The 17,987-nt window shown below is 36.2% G+C and overlaps 1 protein-coding gene across 1 annotated transcript in view; it reads right to left on the bottom strand.

Annotated features, from left to right (window-relative positions):
• adcy1a (adenylate cyclase 1a) overlaps positions 1-17,987 on the bottom strand; it is a 70,428-nt gene that overhangs the window by 37,249 nt on the left and 15,192 nt on the right. Inside the window, exons 4-7 of the mRNA XM_030131369.1 lie at positions 13,854-13,965; positions 5,845-5,972; positions 1,985-2,143; positions 80-221 (exon numbers count right to left, since the gene is read on the bottom strand). Of these exons, the coding sequence (XP_029987229.1) occupies positions 80-221; positions 1,985-2,143; positions 5,845-5,972; positions 13,854-13,965 (541 nt within the window). The remainder of the gene's footprint in view (positions 1-79; positions 222-1,984; positions 2,144-5,844; positions 5,973-13,853; positions 13,966-17,987) is intronic.

Raw genomic sequence — 17,987 nt, 5'->3', positions numbered from 1 at the left:
ATTACAACACTGACAGATGTGTCGGCTCATAGTCGTTCGTTGGGAGAGAAAATGCAAGAAAGAAATACTGCTGCCATACCTTACGTCTATGAGATGGCACAATGAAAAATGTCTCTATGTGATGTTTCTGAAGGAAGGCGTGTCGTTCATGTCCGAAGCCTGGCTCCACCTCATAGTCCCCGTTCAGACACTCCAGTGTGGTCCTGGTGATGTGCACCTTACTGAGAGGATAAGCAGAAAAGAAGAAGCAAAGTTATTAGTGATAAAAGTCATGCACTAAAGTCTCAAATCATTATCCCCCTCATTATTTTTATCAGCCTAACAGCCCCTTGGCCTGCTCAGAATTCCTCACATAAAGACATTTTCAGCCTAATGACTCATTTAATTTGGTAACAAGTCTTAAAATCTTATTGCTTCACTTGAAACAAGACAAAATTGAGCCAATGAAGTGACCTCATTTCACTGCTTTTAAAATGCAAATCAGTGCATTTACTGTACTGTACGTGAGTTTTCCTGAATGAAGTGAGCTGTTTTAACATTAGTTTAACTGCTCTTTTCAGAAAAAAAAATCCAATATCCAAACTTTTGCATTTATCCTAAGGTGACTTATTTTTATACCATTACAAATAGTTTGAATCAGTACCATGACCTCAGAGCTCGATTATTGTTCAGAATGTTAACACATAAGAACACACACAAAACCAAGAGACTGCATGTATATACATATGACTTTATTATTGTGTGCAGGACTGTGCAAAAGTCTCAGGCCATTACTAAGTTACTTGTTTTAGCAAAGTTATGATGACCCCACACATGTTTCTTAGTTTCTTCATCAAGCAGCAACCAGAATATATGGGGAATACTGCATATACAGCAAAAAAAAACAAAGTTTCAAGAAAAAAGAACAGCTTCATTGTCTCAAGCACTTGACATTTAACATGCCTTTAACTGTTTTGTTCTGACAATATGGTATTTTCTTTTAAATTTATTTTTGTCTTGGAACAGAAGTCACATTAAATACTGACTTCAGCCTGTAGAAGCCATTACACTGATTTTTCAGTTTTTTTTTTTTTTCCTTTTTTAAAATTCCATACATAATGCATATGTCCTGTATTTTACACTTGAAGAAAAGACAGTGAAAATAAATACACATGCTCATTACAACTCTGCAAACACAACAAAGCTGAAGGTGGACTAAGACTTCTGCACAGTGCTATAGTTACATTTGGGAATGTATAAAGTTCAGTGTCCTGCCTGGGAAATGTTACTGGAGACACTAAGATAGTGTTCATTGTTTGTAAATCTTTGACAATGTGTCCATGCCAGTTGACTGCAGCCACCAAACATGACAGAAGACACTGTACTTATAATTCAGAGCTGGTTTATTAAAAGAAACAAGATGGTGTTGTATTTTTAATCATTGTCAGTCAGTAATAAAGTGTTCAGATAAATACGCTAAATGAACAAATGCACATATCATTCTAATTTATTTGTCTTTCTGTTAGAAGATCTGTCTTCTAATAATTAAAAAGATATGACAAGTATTTCATAACTAGAGATACAGATCGTGTGATTATGTGATATAAATCTCTAATTATGAGTCTTTTATGTAACTGAGATGATATGATTAGAGCATGAGATAATCTCAATAGTTTTTTTCTTAGATGAGTGCAGCACGCACCCATTGATTAAATGTCGTTATGGCCATAATTGTCATTAAGCTGAGTTGTACTTTCTGTCATTCAGTGTTACTATTGGCTTTTTGTGTTTTTCTTAATGATAATAATAATTCCAGACATATACGCATGAGGAATACATTCACTATCTGCATCATAGAGTTGTGTCTGTTGCTGGGATACTGTGTGTGTGTGTGTGTGTGTGTGTGTGTGTGTGTGTGTGTGTGTGTGTGTGTTTGTGTGTGTGTTGTGTTTTCAGTCAGGTTGCACAGAGTCCAGTTTCAGTGGGTGTTACAGTCAGTACTGACCCAGGCAGCCCTCCGGCCTCCATCACATTTGCCAGTGTGACATCGTTTGACCAGACGTCATACTGCCATTTCCTCAGGCCCAACACGCCACACAGCACCCGTCCTGTGTGCAAACCAACACGCATGTTCAGGTCCACCTCTGTCGCCTCCACCACTGACCTGCAGAGGGCAGAGAGGAGCAAACTGTTGAAAAGAGAAAGTTTAATCTGCACTAAAGAGGATGGGATGAGGTTTTTATCCTTGATAACAGATTTAAATGATTTTTGGTGAAAATTTCAAACAAAATTTTTATGTTTCTTTTTATTGTAGTGTCAAAAGCGTATGGCACATTCATGACATGCCTGCTCACATTTGCACTTTTGACCCCAAATAGCAGTTTTCCTGTCAGTGGTCATAATGTTATGGCTGATCGGTGTATATCAGATGTCTGAACATTGTTGTTTTAGTGGTAGGTTTTCCTTTTTGGTTTAGTCAATGTGAGATCATGAAAAGTCGTAAATCACAAGTGTCAGATATTTCCTCATGCCTGTTGTCATCTGCACAGTTGCATATAAAATGTATCAAATTGTTTAAAAGATGTTAAAAATAAGTTTATTTTTCTACTTTCTTAATTTGATTGATATTCACTTTGATGACAAGTATTCAGTTTCACCCTGTGGTATGAACAAGGTATGAAAAGGCCTCATTAAACTCTCCTGAATCTATCTTGGTGAATCTACAGAAGCCCATTCTAGGTGGAGGTCCATCAGATTCTGATGCCACAAAGGATATCAGTACCATTTATTAGTGTGGACTGAGAGTGGTGCACTGCAAACAATAATTTCAAACTCACACCGAAATGTATTAATGCTACATAAAACAACAATAAAGGGTCATGGCAAAAAGATGCTGAGAATTTGTGTAGGTCAAAGAATCAATATCAATATAGAATCAATCAGCTGAATTAAGGATATTAACGCATAAAGACCCAAACATCCACTGTCAGTCAAAAGCATCTACTGATCGAAACTGTTCAAAAACTGTTGATCCATTAATCCTATCAATACATGTAAATAATTGGTGTAAAATACAGTTTGTCATCTCTTCATGGTCATCAGATATGACCCATTTGGACGTTCAGAGGTTCCGCAGTGAACGTGGAAACACTGTCATCTTCTACAACATTGATTCATCAGTAAAACCCATGGAGTTGGATCAATGACAGTGGATGGACACACTTGTTTTATGCTCAGTTTCTTTTTGGAAAAAGTAAATTTTTCTTTAGTTTCTCAGTTTCAGATATATCAAGTGGTGCCAGGCACAACAAACCCCACCCCTTGCATGCATTGGAGCTTATTTTGGCATCAGTCCAGCCGATGTCATCATGTCTATGCATGTGCTGATGTCAACTTATCAACTGCCTCTATATATGTGCCAAGTTTGAAGTAAATTGAAACAAAATTTATGTTTTTATAGTCATTTGAAATTTTGCCCATTATAAGTTAATGGGAGGAAAAAAACTATTTTAAAAATTCCTTAAAAATTTTGAACTTTGACCTACTTTACCCAAAATGTAATCACAGCTATTCTGGGCCACTGGCAATCTATAAACCCAATTTGGTATGAATTTAACCAGTAGTTTTGCTGCTGGAGTGTTAAGAAAGAAAGAAAGAAACAAAGAAAGAAACAAACAAACAAACAAACAAACCAAACCAAAAACAATACCCCTTGCCTTCCTTTCGGGGGGTGGGTGAATAACCCTCAACTTTAATTTGAGCTTTTAATTTTCAATGAAAATTCAGAAAATACAGAGGATAATATGACAATAAATGGTGATAAATCACTTAAATAAGGGTAAATAGAGAGAAAAATTCATTTAGGAACTGCGTCAAAAATCACACTGGGTGTTTATGGGTTAATAGATATAAATGGTATTAATAAAATCACACCAATTCCCATCCCTTGAGGAAATGAACCTTTTCATTTGCAGAAGCTTCTGTTTACGTTTTATTCTGAGAAACTCACTTTTGTGCCTCAAATGTTAACACATTTCAGTCTCAGTCCAGTGGAGCACAAATCCCTCTGCAATGCAACCACACAACAAAAACATCCCGAGCACCAAGAGTGTGCATGCATTTGTTTACTTTCATGCATTGGAGTCTATTTATGCATGTACATGTGTAGACCGCCGTGGCTTTGCTGTGTTGTGGTGCACAGCAGATAGCGCAGGACTTTTTCCAAAGCCTCCGCTCTTCAGTAAATCACTACACAAAGCGGCCCGTCACCAGCAGGAGGTCAGCCACTTCAGACGAGAGGGAGAGTCATGGACGGAGCAAAGGAAGGAAATGGAGTGCCATGGAGGGTTGACAAAGTGCGTGTATGTGTGTTTACAGGACAAGGGAAAGGAAGATGTGGTGTGCTCATCAACCTGAAGAAGGAGATGTCACACACACAAACACGCACCCAGGGACGAGTGTGTATGGCAGCACCTGTCCTCTGAGATAAAGGGCTCCTACAGCGGCATCCATCCACTCAGACAGAGCAGCAGGAGGAGAACATGACAGCCGAGTGCTCGACACAAGGAAATGAGGTAAAGACTGTGTGTGTCAACATGCAGGTGGGGGGAGAGGGGCATGTATGTGTGTCACAAAGTGTCATCAATAATTAAATATGTCACACTGCGCAAAGGCTGTATTTAGTCAAAACTAGGACTTCCATGAATATCTGTTGTGTGAAGAATAAGATTGCACTCTTTGAAGTCTGTCTTAAAACAGTACTGAAGTGTCAAATGTTCACACAGATCATTAAAAGATACTTAGATCTATTAAAAGCAGTGGTGGAATATAACTATGTAGTTCTTTTGTGTTTTATGCACACCACAAATATGCAAGTAACTCACCTAACAACAATTAATGACAATCATAATCCCAACCGTATAGAGTTGATCATTTCTGAGAAAATGATTAAAACATTTTTGATGATATCTTTCATCCTGGATCCAGTGAGACACTGTTTATTTTTATTTCCCTCCACCCTATAAATCCTACCATTTACTGACTAACTGCCCTTGCTTTTAGATTCTTCTTTTCCCAGGAAACACTTGAAAATAAAAAGCATCGCACTAATTGAGTACATTGTTTAAGTAAAAAAATGTGAAGCACTGGCATTTTACATGGATTTTCCCCATTTGATGCAGCTTTATCCTCTATGCTTATACACCACTACATCACAGAGACAAATATTGTACTTTATACTCCGCTACATTTGTCTGACAGCTTTAGCTAGAGGTTATTTTTCCAGATGAAGACTTGAAGACTTTGCAGAACCGTTACACAAATGATTCAACACCGTGTAATTTATGCATTGCAAAAACCTCGATGCTCTGCTTCAGTATTGTATAGATAGTGTGATTTGATTTCTTTAATTCTTCTCACGCTCTCAGCAAGTCATGAATGAACCAAGAATGTGTCATTGTTACGTCAAATATTTGTTTTTTCTAATACTGTAACTCAGTATGACTGTCATTTGTGTTAGGTGCGGTTTTTGTCTTTATGAAAAAAGACTCAAACCCCTTACAAAGAGGCCTTTTATAAGTCGCAATACATCTCATTTACTTGTGGTGGAGTATTTTTTAATATTCCTCCAAGTTATATCAAGTGAATATCATAGGATACAATATGATATGGGGTATAATGATTATTTTACGTGCTTAATCAAATATATGAACCAAAATGTGCTCAATCCACCAAAGCAAAACCTACATATTCATTATATGAGTCTAACAGATGTTTATTTAATCTTGTCCCATGCAAATACATTAACATATTTATACATGAGCATTACAGATGCTGTTAGAAGATATAGGAATAGATGTGACTTACGCAATTGTGTCAATCATGTCTAGGCCCATCTCTACACAGCAGTGGGCGTGGTCTGCTTTGGGTTGGGTCAATCCTGACACACAGTAGTAACAGTCTCCCAGGATCTTGATTCTCCTGCAGTGATTCTCCTACAAAGAGACATCATAAACAAGGGATTATCTATGCAACGTACCAGATGCATATGCACATATTGTCTACAGCCAGTAGATGATAATAATTTAGCAACTGAGAACATATTTGCATCTAAAAAAATGTAGTTTATGAAAACATGAGTTAGTTATTAATGATTGCTGTCAGCATCTGGAGTAAGAGGATCCCCTAAACCACAGTATTTCTGCTTTCACTTTTAATGTTGTGAATGTAGGAAGATCATTTACAAGCATAGTTTGACTTTTGCTGATGAGTACCCATTACATACGCACAGAATTTCAGTTGATGAATGAATGCTCTATAAAGCAAGTTTTTGTCTGCTTTGTTGTCCCTTGACCCATTTCCATAAAGCAAATTCAGCTGGTTTCGCATCATGAGTTTCCAGAGTAACCGAGCCTGAACGGTGATGAATTTCTTTTATGGAAATTAACCAACAGACAAGTCAGATTATGAAAATAAGTTTGGTCAACTGGCTTTATATTAAGACTCAGCAGTGGACACGCAAAGCATTTCATTTATCACTCTTCCTTTTATCATGGCATCCTAATGTGTATCACCAGTTACTTGAGATGTATATTGTTTGCAGGCTTTGGGTAAAAATGAAAAAAAATAAAGCACCAGTAGTGTTAGGTACCAAACATAAATCGCTTTGAGTCTGGCTGAATTACTTTAATTTTGATAAATATAAAACTTCACAAAGAAATAACATTTTTTAACTAGAAAAGCACTCGGAGAGCGCAGACCTCTGCCAAGGCAGATCAGTGACCACCCCCCCGCCGATCACCACCAAAATTTAATCATTTGTTCCTTGTGCCAGTATCAACATTACCTGAAATTTTCATCCAAATCTGTCCATAACTTTTTGAGTTATCTTGCACACAGACAGACAGACAGACAAACCAACGCCAGCAAAAACATAACCTCCTTGGCGGAGGTAAAAAATAATTTTATCTAAAAAAGGAAAAAAAAACCTATGTCATAATGGGTACCCTCGATCAATAACTTTATATAATAATGCCAGAGAAATAACTGGATTTTTCTCCATCATGTTATGGTCTTAGTTTGATACTAGAAATAGTGCATTAATGGTAGTACATTTAATCATTTACAAAACACATGTGACATATGATATGCTAATATGATTGGACACATACATTGTATGGCACATAAAAGTGAAAAAAAGTAGTTTTTTTTTTAATGTTATGACTGTACTGTACTTAAAAATATAGTTTGACTCATGAGAACTATATAAAATATTCTTTTAAAAGAGTATGAAACAAATCTTTAATACTTCTATGCCTTTTCTAATCAGAGAAAAATACCAATTTTAAAACAGCTGTTAAGGGGAATAAAGCAGAGCTGACAATAACACTCTGAAAGGCTCTGTATTGTACATCTCAAGGTGGATTTTATAATAAACAATTTAACATCACTATTAGATTAAGGACAAGTGTACTGTTACTCCTGTTACATGTGCCTGTGCACAAGCTTCACGTCCGCTCAGATGTGTGTTCGTGCAGCCGTGTGTGTTTGTAGTTGAGGCCAACTCTAATTGCTCCGACATGCTGTTGAAGTAGAATCCCACCCACACATTCCCAGACAGATCAGCTATTTGTCACAGCACACATTGTGCACAAACTCAGAGATGATGATACTTACACGAACACAAAGACACACACAAACATCATCAACACATGAACACATACACACACTTGCAAAAAAAAAAGATACCAGCAGCATGACCACTTGCAAATGTACAGGTAGTTTGGTTTAGTCGCACATACAGGGTTTTCATTTGGCACTGTATCACACACAGTCATCAGAAAATCGTAATGGTAGACCTTACAAAGCTTAGCCTGCAGGCAACCTCTGAGTGACAAACACACACATGCATGTGCATAGACACACACATACAGAGGATTCATGACAACTGCAGGGTAAGAGGCGGAGATGAGAAGAGAGGAGACGGGGTGCTCTGGTTTTCTGCTCACGGGAGGAGAAAGACTCTGGCGTGGGAGGATATGAGAATTCAGAACGTGGATGATTATCCCAGCGCTAGGAACCGAAATGAAGTGAGGGTGTGTGTGTGTGTGTGACATAAATGAGAGAGAACAAGAGAAATTATCAGCTGACAGCTTTCCATGTCTGAAGAAAAAGGTATCAGTGTGTTTTTGGAGACTTTGATTTAAAACCAGCTGCTTCTTGTCAAAGTCGTCTCTATTTTTTTCTTAATTAATTAATGGTTGGCCTCGTCGCTGCTCAGTGAAGAAGGTTAAGGTTGGGTGTTTGTCGTTTAGGTGAAGCCTCTGGGGAATGGATGTGTGTTGTGCAGCATGCAGCAGTCAGACAGGCTCAGCAGCTGTGACAGAGCCCGTTTGAAAGTGAATTTTACCCTCGCTAACACGACAGGATATAAATCTCAATTAGGATGCAGCTGTAGCTACACACACTCTCTCTCTCTCAAACACACACACAATATATCCTCATCACAAGATTTCTATATAATGGTTTACTGAGCACTGAAGCACTTATAGCGGGCCACATATCATCTTATATCTTGCTCTTTCTTTTCCTCCGTCGCTCTCTTCGTGTTAAGCCATGACTGATTGCTGAGATGCAGAGGGATAATCCTGCTGATCATGTGACTTTTGAGTGTGTATGTGCATATATGCACTTGTGTATGTGTGCAAAAAAAAAAAAAGCAAGAGTAAACTGTCTAAAGAGATCTCTTGCCCTGCTGGAAGAAGAGGTCAAGCAGGCATTTTATATATAAAGAGAGTAACTGTGTGGTTGTACATAGTTGAATAGTTCACTCCTCAGAAAATATGTATTTAGAATCTTAAAGTCATTCAGCCAAAACAAATGATAGCAAAACATACAATAAATGCACATACAGATTTATTGTGTATTGTATGTTTATGTAAAATGTATTGTATATTAAAAATTAGGATACAGCATAAAGATACAGTAAATCAATAAATAAGTAAATAAATAAATACATACGTACATACATTTTGTTGTTGCTTCTCTGAATAAGGATCATTCCAATTGGTGATTAAACTGTTACCATGGTCAATACTAAGTATTAGCATTAAGAATAGAAACTTTTGGAAATGTCGCTCAACTTGTTCCGCTGGCTATAAAGAGTCTAATTTGATGGATATAAAGCAAAAAGCATTTTTGAGAAGCATCGTGATTTGTTTGATGGCATAGGTTGTGTTTGTTTTTATCCTTAAATCTTTGAAGGTCACCAACAACAAAACTGTATCAGCCACTAGGTCTCTGTTACCTAACATAACGTATACAGTCACGGAAAAAATTTTTAGGCCGCCCTTGTTTTCTTCAATTTCTTGTTCATTTTAATGCCTGGTACAACCAAAGGTACATTTGTTTGGACAAACACAATGATAAAAACAAAAACAGCTCATAAGAGTTTAATTTCAGAACTGATATCTATCCATTTTCCACATTTTCTTGATAATAACCAAAATCACTTAATTTCTTACATCAATATCTATGGCATTGTCCTGCCAAAAACAGTGCTTTTAGGCATTCCATGTTTTCTTTTCTGTCTGTTTTAGTCACATGATACACACAGGAGTTAGTACTTGATTGCATAACCATTGTTTTTGATGACTTTTGATGGTCTCATAATTTTTTCCGCGACTGTATAACCTAATGTTACCCCCATGTGGGAAAAACATGTAGAGGAAGAATGTATTTATTAATACCAGACAAACGTTGTTGTCTTAAGGCCTTGTCAACATATGCATGGTATATTTTTTTAAAATGCCAGAATATGCTAAAACCCTATGCGAAAACCAACATTGACGCCTCCATAATATTTCACATCTATAACAATCTGCTGAAATATCCATAATATATAATAATAATATAATATATAATCCAGCCATTAATGTAATTCAAGCAGGTATTTGTAAAAAAATAAAATAAAATGTCACTATATATATATTTATATATATATATATATATATATATATATATATATATATATATATATATATATATATATATATATATATATATGTCTGTTTAGTGCCAAGTCACGGCGTCTCTGGACTCCAAAAGTGTCTGTGTGCATTTATGAACACTGTGTAGCAGCTGTAACTTCATTAACAGCAGTCAGCATCTGATGGTCTCTAATTGTGTATGCTCTTTAACTGTTACACTCTGGATTTACATTATAATAAAGATATTTGAATATGCAAACTAACCTAATTCCTACAATATTAGGCCTTTTGCAGATCTGTCCCTATGATGTAATAAACCAAAACTTTTCCCATATGGAAAACAGTACAGGCAGCGTTTGTAATTATCTTCATTCTTGAAATAGTGACCCAAGTCTACACTGGCATGAAAGGCCAAAATTCATTGAAAAACTATGTTTTAGAACATAATTATGCACATATACGCACACTACTACACATACTTGGCCAAAACCTCTGCGCTCCCAAAGGGCAGGCAAGGGGTATTGTTTTTTGTTCAGTCTGTTTGTTTGTTTGTTAGTTAACAATCTAGCAGCAAAATTATTAGTTGAATTCATACCATATTAGGTTTATAGATTGCCAGTGACTCAGAATAGATCTGACTACATTCTGGCAACACTAGGTCAAAGTTCAAATTTTTTATGAATTTTTAAAATCTTTTTTTTTTTCTTCCAATTTACTTATAATTGGTGACATTTCAAATGTTTGTAGCAGCAAAACTATTGGTTGAATTCATACCAAATTGGGTTTATACATTGCCAGTGATCCAGAATAGATGTGGTTTGGGAAAAGTAGGTCAAAGTTCAATTTTTTTATGAATTTTTAAAATCTTTTTTCTTCTACCATTTAGTTATAATGGGCAAAATTTCAAATGTCCATAAAAACATCAATTTTGTTTCAATTTACTTCAAACCTGTCACATATACATATATATAGAGGCAATTGATATGCTGACATCAGCACATGCATAGACATGTCATCAGCTGGATCCATGCCAAAGTAAGCTACAATACGGGCAAGGGGCAGGGTTTGTTGTACCTGGCACGATTTGTTTTCCTGTAGGATGGATTATCAAACCTGATTGAAGTAGTGTTGGATGGATCAATTACATTAAGCATTTGTACAATGATTGGATTGTTATTCCTATTATTGATAGAATATTATTGTCCATTTAAACGCAGCTAGTGTGACTAAAATTTGATGTTACTTATCAGCTAAAAACCTACCTGTGTTATAATATCTATAATAAGCTTAACATTCTTTATCTTATCAGGGACCTGGATGTATTGGTTCAGCTTAGTGCAGCATGTTTGGCTTTTGTGTGAGATAAGTGTGTTGAGAAAAGTAACATGTTAAATTTTTCAGAGGGATCTGATTATAGCTCTCAGTCGTTATGAAATAATGTGACTGAGCCATCCACGTCAGCCTTGCAGCAGGGCAGGCAGGCAGGCAGGCTCCAAATGTTTGGTCAGCTCCTGTTTCAGCCTGTCGTTCCTCTGCAGCACAAAAAAACCTCCAAAAATGTATTATTTAGTCGTGGAGCTCATTTATTATACGAAGCCATATATCGATCCAACAGCGAAAGCAAAGCTGGAGAGGTTGAATGAGGAGATGGAGGAGGAGGAGGAGGAAAAGATGAAGGTCAAGAAGGAGAAGGAAGTGGACGACGAGAGAGGGGGAGATGAGTGAACCGATTTTTTGATAGAGGGAAGATAAGGGCAGAGGAGGTGGAGTGTTGCAGTGTGTGTTTGTGTGTGTGTGTGCACTTTTGGACTATTGCGCTTGATAAAGAGAGAGTGTATAGCAGCACACACCGTACGTCAGTAAGCTTGTGAAGCGTTGCTGTCTGGGAAAGAAGATTAAGTGAGTGATAGGTTATCTGCCACCAGACTACTGTAATCATATTAATACTGCATGAGCCACACACACATGCACTGCACACACACGCACGCACGCACGCACACACACACACACACACACACACACACACACACACACACACACACACAGTTTCATCATCACAGTTTTATCCAGGCTCTCAGCAGATAGAAAGTACAGTAAACCTAACCTAAAACGACATCAGCGAAAAGACACAGTAACTGCAGATCATGTCTGTGAGTAGGTGAATGTTTGTGTGTGTAGTAATTAATTGGATAAGTGATTTAAAGACTGAGTATCCTGAGTTTGACTTGATTATCATTAAGTAATAATAATAATAATAATAATAATAACAATAATAATAATAATAATAATAATAATAACATTATTTTTATAGCACTTTTAGAAACAGCAGTTTACAGCCAATCAGAGCAGTGGTGGTCGGAGGGGCCGTAGGCACGGATTGGCAGCCACGCTTCTGTCAGCCTGCCCCAGGGCAGCTGTGGCTACAAATGTAGTTTACCACCATCAGAGTGTGAATGTGAGAGTAAATGAATAATGGATCCACTGTATGCGCTTTGAGTATGCGTTCATAGAAAAGCGCTACATAAATCTAATCCATTATTATATTATTATTAGTAAATGTATAACCAGTTACCTGTCATAACAATGAGTTATTTATACTCAGCTCAACTCCCATATTAACTCTACACTGTCCAATAATGATCGGTGACGGTCTGAAACCGACCCTGAACTAGTATGAAACCAGGAGGCAGTGTGTTTCTCAGCTCTAGTGCCAAATGGTGTGACCTGAACTTTTCTTTTGTTGAAATCTAATGTCAAAAGTAGACTATTAGCTCTGGCATTAAAGGTAGTGTTGTAGTATTAGATGTTAAATGCCACAGGGAACTATTACTGAAGCTTAATTCAATGCAGGCAGGTACAGTGTAGTATGTGAACTGTACTTACTCTACTACATAAGCAACAATATTCGGGAGCATGAAGTTAGTTCCGTGAACAGAACTGGATCCGTAAATGTAACTGGTTACGAGAACCGAAAATGGAACTGGTTCTGTAAACGGAACTGGATCCTTAAACGGAACTGGTTCCAAAAACAGAACTGGTTACGAGATCCGAAAACCAACGGAACCAGTTCCATTTTCGGAACTCGGAACTGGTTCCGTTTACGGAACCAACTTCACCCTCCCACAATATTCATAAAAATATTACAAAGATTGGGTTTAATTAAGAGTGCTCAACCATGCTGTTTGTCTCATACAGTAGACTGTGTACATCAGAAAAACTCTCTTCTCTGATGTAATTTAATGTGGTTTGAAAAAAAGTTTCTCAGAGCGGAGCAGAAACAAGACTTTTTCTGTGAATTTTTTGATGTAATATAACGTTTATATAAATGGATGGATGGGTGGATAGATGGATTTAACCTCCTGAGAACCAGTAAGTAAAAGTTTGGGGATTTTACATTAAATTAAAATTGCCATGATTGGAAACCATATAATGCAACACTTTTTCAGATACATTTTTTTTTTATTTAGTGAAATGTCCTTTTCAGTGGACAGGATTTTTTAATAAAGCTGTGAAACTCTTGTCCACTACAGAGGACAAAAAAGCATTGCTGGGTCTCAGGAGGTTAATGTATAATTCCAGAAAAAGCTTAACCTGGAAATGGCACTTCTTAGCAAAAGATCTGAAATATTGTGTTAAACAGTGCTAACACTGACATAAACTTTATAACATAATGACAAAATTGAATCAGGCCTTTCGATAAAAAAGAACTTTAGAGAATTTTGCTGGTTAATGTGAGGTCTGATGATATATAATATCTGAAAGTCATCATCTGCCAATGATTCACCTCCAAATAATAAGATGGCATTAACCACACAGACTCTGTGGAACATTTCCTAATTAAAAGCAGTAGAAGTGAGTAGGAGTGCAGTAAAGGAGTTGGACACTTACTGTAGCCAGCTCATCAAACTTCCCAAAGAGTTCATTGAGCAGTTTAACCAATTCCTGAGCGGTACACTGTGAAGCCAAGCTGGTGAAACCGACAATATCTGCAAACAGGATGCTGCCAGGAGAGAAAAACAAGACATACATGAGTTAGCTCTATAAAGTGTTTTATCTCCTCTTTGAATCAAAAAAGACACAGAAATAGACTAATGGTGATCACCAGTGACTGAAGACACTAGTGCACCCACCAATCCAGTTTGTGATAATTGAGAGAATCTTTAAGTTGACCACCGGTGAACTTATTCTGCCCACTACTGACCAGTTGTCATGGGGGTTTGCAAAGTTGTTGAAAGAGTCTTAGCTCATCAGTTAATTGTGCAGAGGACCATACAGCCACAAAACAAGGAGTTATGGACAGAGGCGCCATAAGGGGGAAACAAATGATGACGATTAAAGGCCCATGACTGACAGGGGCCCAAGGAAATAGTAGAACATTTATCATTTAAAAAAAAAAAAAAATTAAAATTATTAACCTATCACTATAAAATAATATTTGCTTTCCTAGAATTAATAAACATACAGTGGTGGAAAAAAGGTTTTTGGACACCCCATGCATTTGTGATAGTCGCTGTCACTGAACTCTGCTGAGTATTGTTCCATTCTCCAAACCCACATGTTCCCTTCTGCACATGTTCTGTTCCATCGACGTCAAAACTGGATGTTTCAGCAAGATAATGCCCCTTGGAACATATCCAGGATATGACATGTTCAAATGACATGTTTTTTTTTTTTTCAATAATTTTTCCTGATGCAGCCACAGCTTTTGGAAACACATAAATGATTTTTCTGCAAATATTTCATGATAATATTTGAGATTGTGTAAAATTTTGAGGGTGTCTGAAAACATTTTCTAACCACTGTATTAGCCTCTAGGCATTAGTTTTTTCAGCCTCCACCATGTGTAGGTGACACTGATATGCCAAAGAGAAGTGTGGGATTGGAGGGAGAATTGAAGGGCAGCGCCACTAACAGCAGTACAGATAATATGAAGTATATGAGAGAGGAGAAAAAGATAATTGAATTTATTTCCATTCAAAAAGAAAAAAAATATTTATATTTGTATATCACTGTAAAAAATCCAATTCTGTTATCATTAAAAAACAAAAAGTAAAATATAAAATATGACTTGCACCTTTTTCATAAATCTTGTGCGAAACTGTGAAAACGTTTGTGAGCAAAATATGGATTCATGGCTGTATCCATGTGTAGTGTTATATTGTTAGGGTATGGATGGTTTGCAGCATTTAAGTTGTGAGGCCCAAAGTAATATTTTGTGCACAGAACCCCAAATCCCTGGTGGCACCCCTGGTTATGGGTCTTACTCACACCCAGCCCCCTGCCTGAAAAATCACCTGCTTCCACTGAAGTAAAGGGGTTTTCACAACAGAAAATTCCGATTCTCTAATGAAAACCTGCTCAATTTGAGAGTTGAGAATATTTTTACTCCTGTAGTTGCTCATTTCGATCAGTTGATGAGGTTGTAACCCTGCTTTTTCCCTTTGGTTCAGAAAAATCCAAATAAACCAAACTGCATTAGAACAAACCACATGACAATGTTTACTCCTCTTACTAGTCCTGAGAAAGACAGTCCTGTCCTCTGTCCGTTTGCATATTTCAGTTCGAGCTTCATTCTCTAGTTAGCTGCTGCCTGTGAGCTTGTGGAGTCCAGCTGATAGTTGAGACGTCCTCATTTTAAATAAACCGCCCTAGAGTTTGTTTGGAACTGTACCAAGACCAAGGACACTTTTCTTACATGGTCTTTCTTGCCATTGATAAAGTGCTTGGGCAGAATACTACAGTCTACTGAATGAAACAAACATCATACTCACGACATGAGAGGACTCATTTAATGCTGATATTAATAAAACATACTACAGCTGTGGGATGAGATGAGTGCTTGTGTGCTACATTTCTTTTCTACATTAAAGCCTGAAATTGAGCCCCGTGACAGAGGCTGATTTACATTTTGCCGCCTTGATTCTTTAACTTGAAATCAGCCGTTCACTTTCAGAGAAGACAGAATGACGAGGCTCTGCTATGATTTTTGTTGCCTCTTTTTTATGTCTTCTCATAGACTCTGCATGGGCTCATACTTCTTCAGTAATATAACGTTAAAGCTTGTTTTGTGCATACTGGCTGACCAAATTACTTTGTTCACACCCACTCAAATAAATCACATCAAGATGGAAAACAAACTACTCTGAATGAACAGACCTTAAAGCTTAAATATGCTACCTCTTTTAAACCAAATTGCAAAATAAGTTTATCAACCCCACCAGGAAAAACACTGTTTGTCATTGTCTGTGAGTAAATACACATGATCATTATCGTCATCATTTAGACAATGTTTGATTTGCATTTGCCATAAAATCAGTTTGATCAAAGGATAAAGGTTGTCTTATCCAGTGGAGAAATTAAAATATTTACTCCTGCACTGTTCATGTTCACAAATCTGAAATACTTGTACTTCATGTAAACATGTAGTCAAATCAACAGCAAAAGAAATTCCAATCTTGCTAATAACTACCATTATTATCTTTCACAATAAAAGTCTTAAACATACACTATTTACTGAACTTTGAGCATTTTACTCAAAGGTACACTGTAAAACGTGACCGTAGAATTAACACCAAAAAGTTGTAAAATTACAACATAAAAAAAAACTGCAAGTGAAATTACAATGCAAAGTTGTTTATTTGAAAAGATTTTTGTGATGAAATCAAATATAGCTGTAGTTTTTACAGGAAGAGTATGTTCACAAAACCAGATTTGTGTATAGAAATTATGTGTTTCTATTGTTTTGAGAAAATAAAACTGCAAATTGAAAAACAATGTGGTGCCATACAAATTGCAAGAACATAACACTGAAATAACAGCCTATTCTCATATGTTTTTTTTTTAAATTAAAAAAGTAATAAAAAAAAAAAAAGTAAATGTAACATTTTAAACATGTAAATTTCACTGAAATCTAATGTTGAATTGACATGTTTAAAATGTTAAATTTACTCAGCAAACTTGTTCACTTTAGTGTAACAGTGATGTAAACATCAATGAAATCCAATGTTAAATATACATGTTTAAAATGTTAAGTCTACATGTTACTCTGTAAATATTTTTATGGTTTGATGTCTTTTTTACAGTATTGCGCTGGTAACCACAGCTGCCAGTTTTTCTTCTCTAAAAACAACAGGATTTTTTTTTACATTGCTCAGTATTGTAGTTTATTTGCCTCTAGTTTTATGCACATTACATTTAGTGCAATATATTATACATTATTATGTTATTTTGTTCATTTTTACTAAATGAAAAGGATGTGATACCACTAACAGACAAATACAGAGAAAACCTTAAGGATTTCTCTGAAGCTGAGCATTATTGGATACATTTAACTAGGTGTAAATACTTATGTCAACAACATAACATAGGACTTGTGATTTTTTTAAAAATATATTTTATTGTGGAAATGCTAATGGGATTTTAAATATTTACCTTTTCTATCACTTTGAACTTTGATCCTACTATATCTCAAAGGCAAATATCATACTTTTTACTAATTTGCATACTTTTCTAATGTAAAAGCATATTAATATGTTTATACAATATGATAATGCACTATCCTACTAATCTACCCAGTTGCATACAAAATTGCATCAAAGATTAGCTTCAGATTTATGAATTATAACATTAAAATGCTCTCATGTGTACTGATTAATGGTATAATATTTCAAGATAACACTTTGAAAGGAGCCATTATTCATAGTAAATAGGTACTTTTACTTTAGATTCACCATGATGTAATACTTGTGTACTCAAGTAACATTTTGAATTAGCTCTTTTACTTGTTATGTATTTCTACACTGTGGCATTTCCATAGACATAAAAGAGAAACAAGAAATTTCCATTACAAAGGGTAGTACAAAGTCGCTGTCATCTTACTAGGGGACGACTCTGCACTGAGCCCCACATAAACAAGCTTCACAGCTGTCAGATTCTTCATTAGTGGGATGATTATGAGATTATCCACAGTTTTGACAGGACTTAAATGAAGAGTGATGTACAGATACGAACATCAGAGTCAAT

The sequence above is a fragment of the Sphaeramia orbicularis genome, chromosome 4, assembly GCF_902148855.1.
Source record: "Sphaeramia orbicularis chromosome 4, fSphaOr1.1, whole genome shotgun sequence".
NCBI classification, from domain to species: domain Eukaryota; kingdom Metazoa; phylum Chordata; class Actinopteri; order Kurtiformes; family Apogonidae; genus Sphaeramia; species Sphaeramia orbicularis.
The sequence above is the reverse complement of the archived record's forward strand: the minus strand, read 5'-3'. Positions and strand labels throughout refer to the sequence as shown.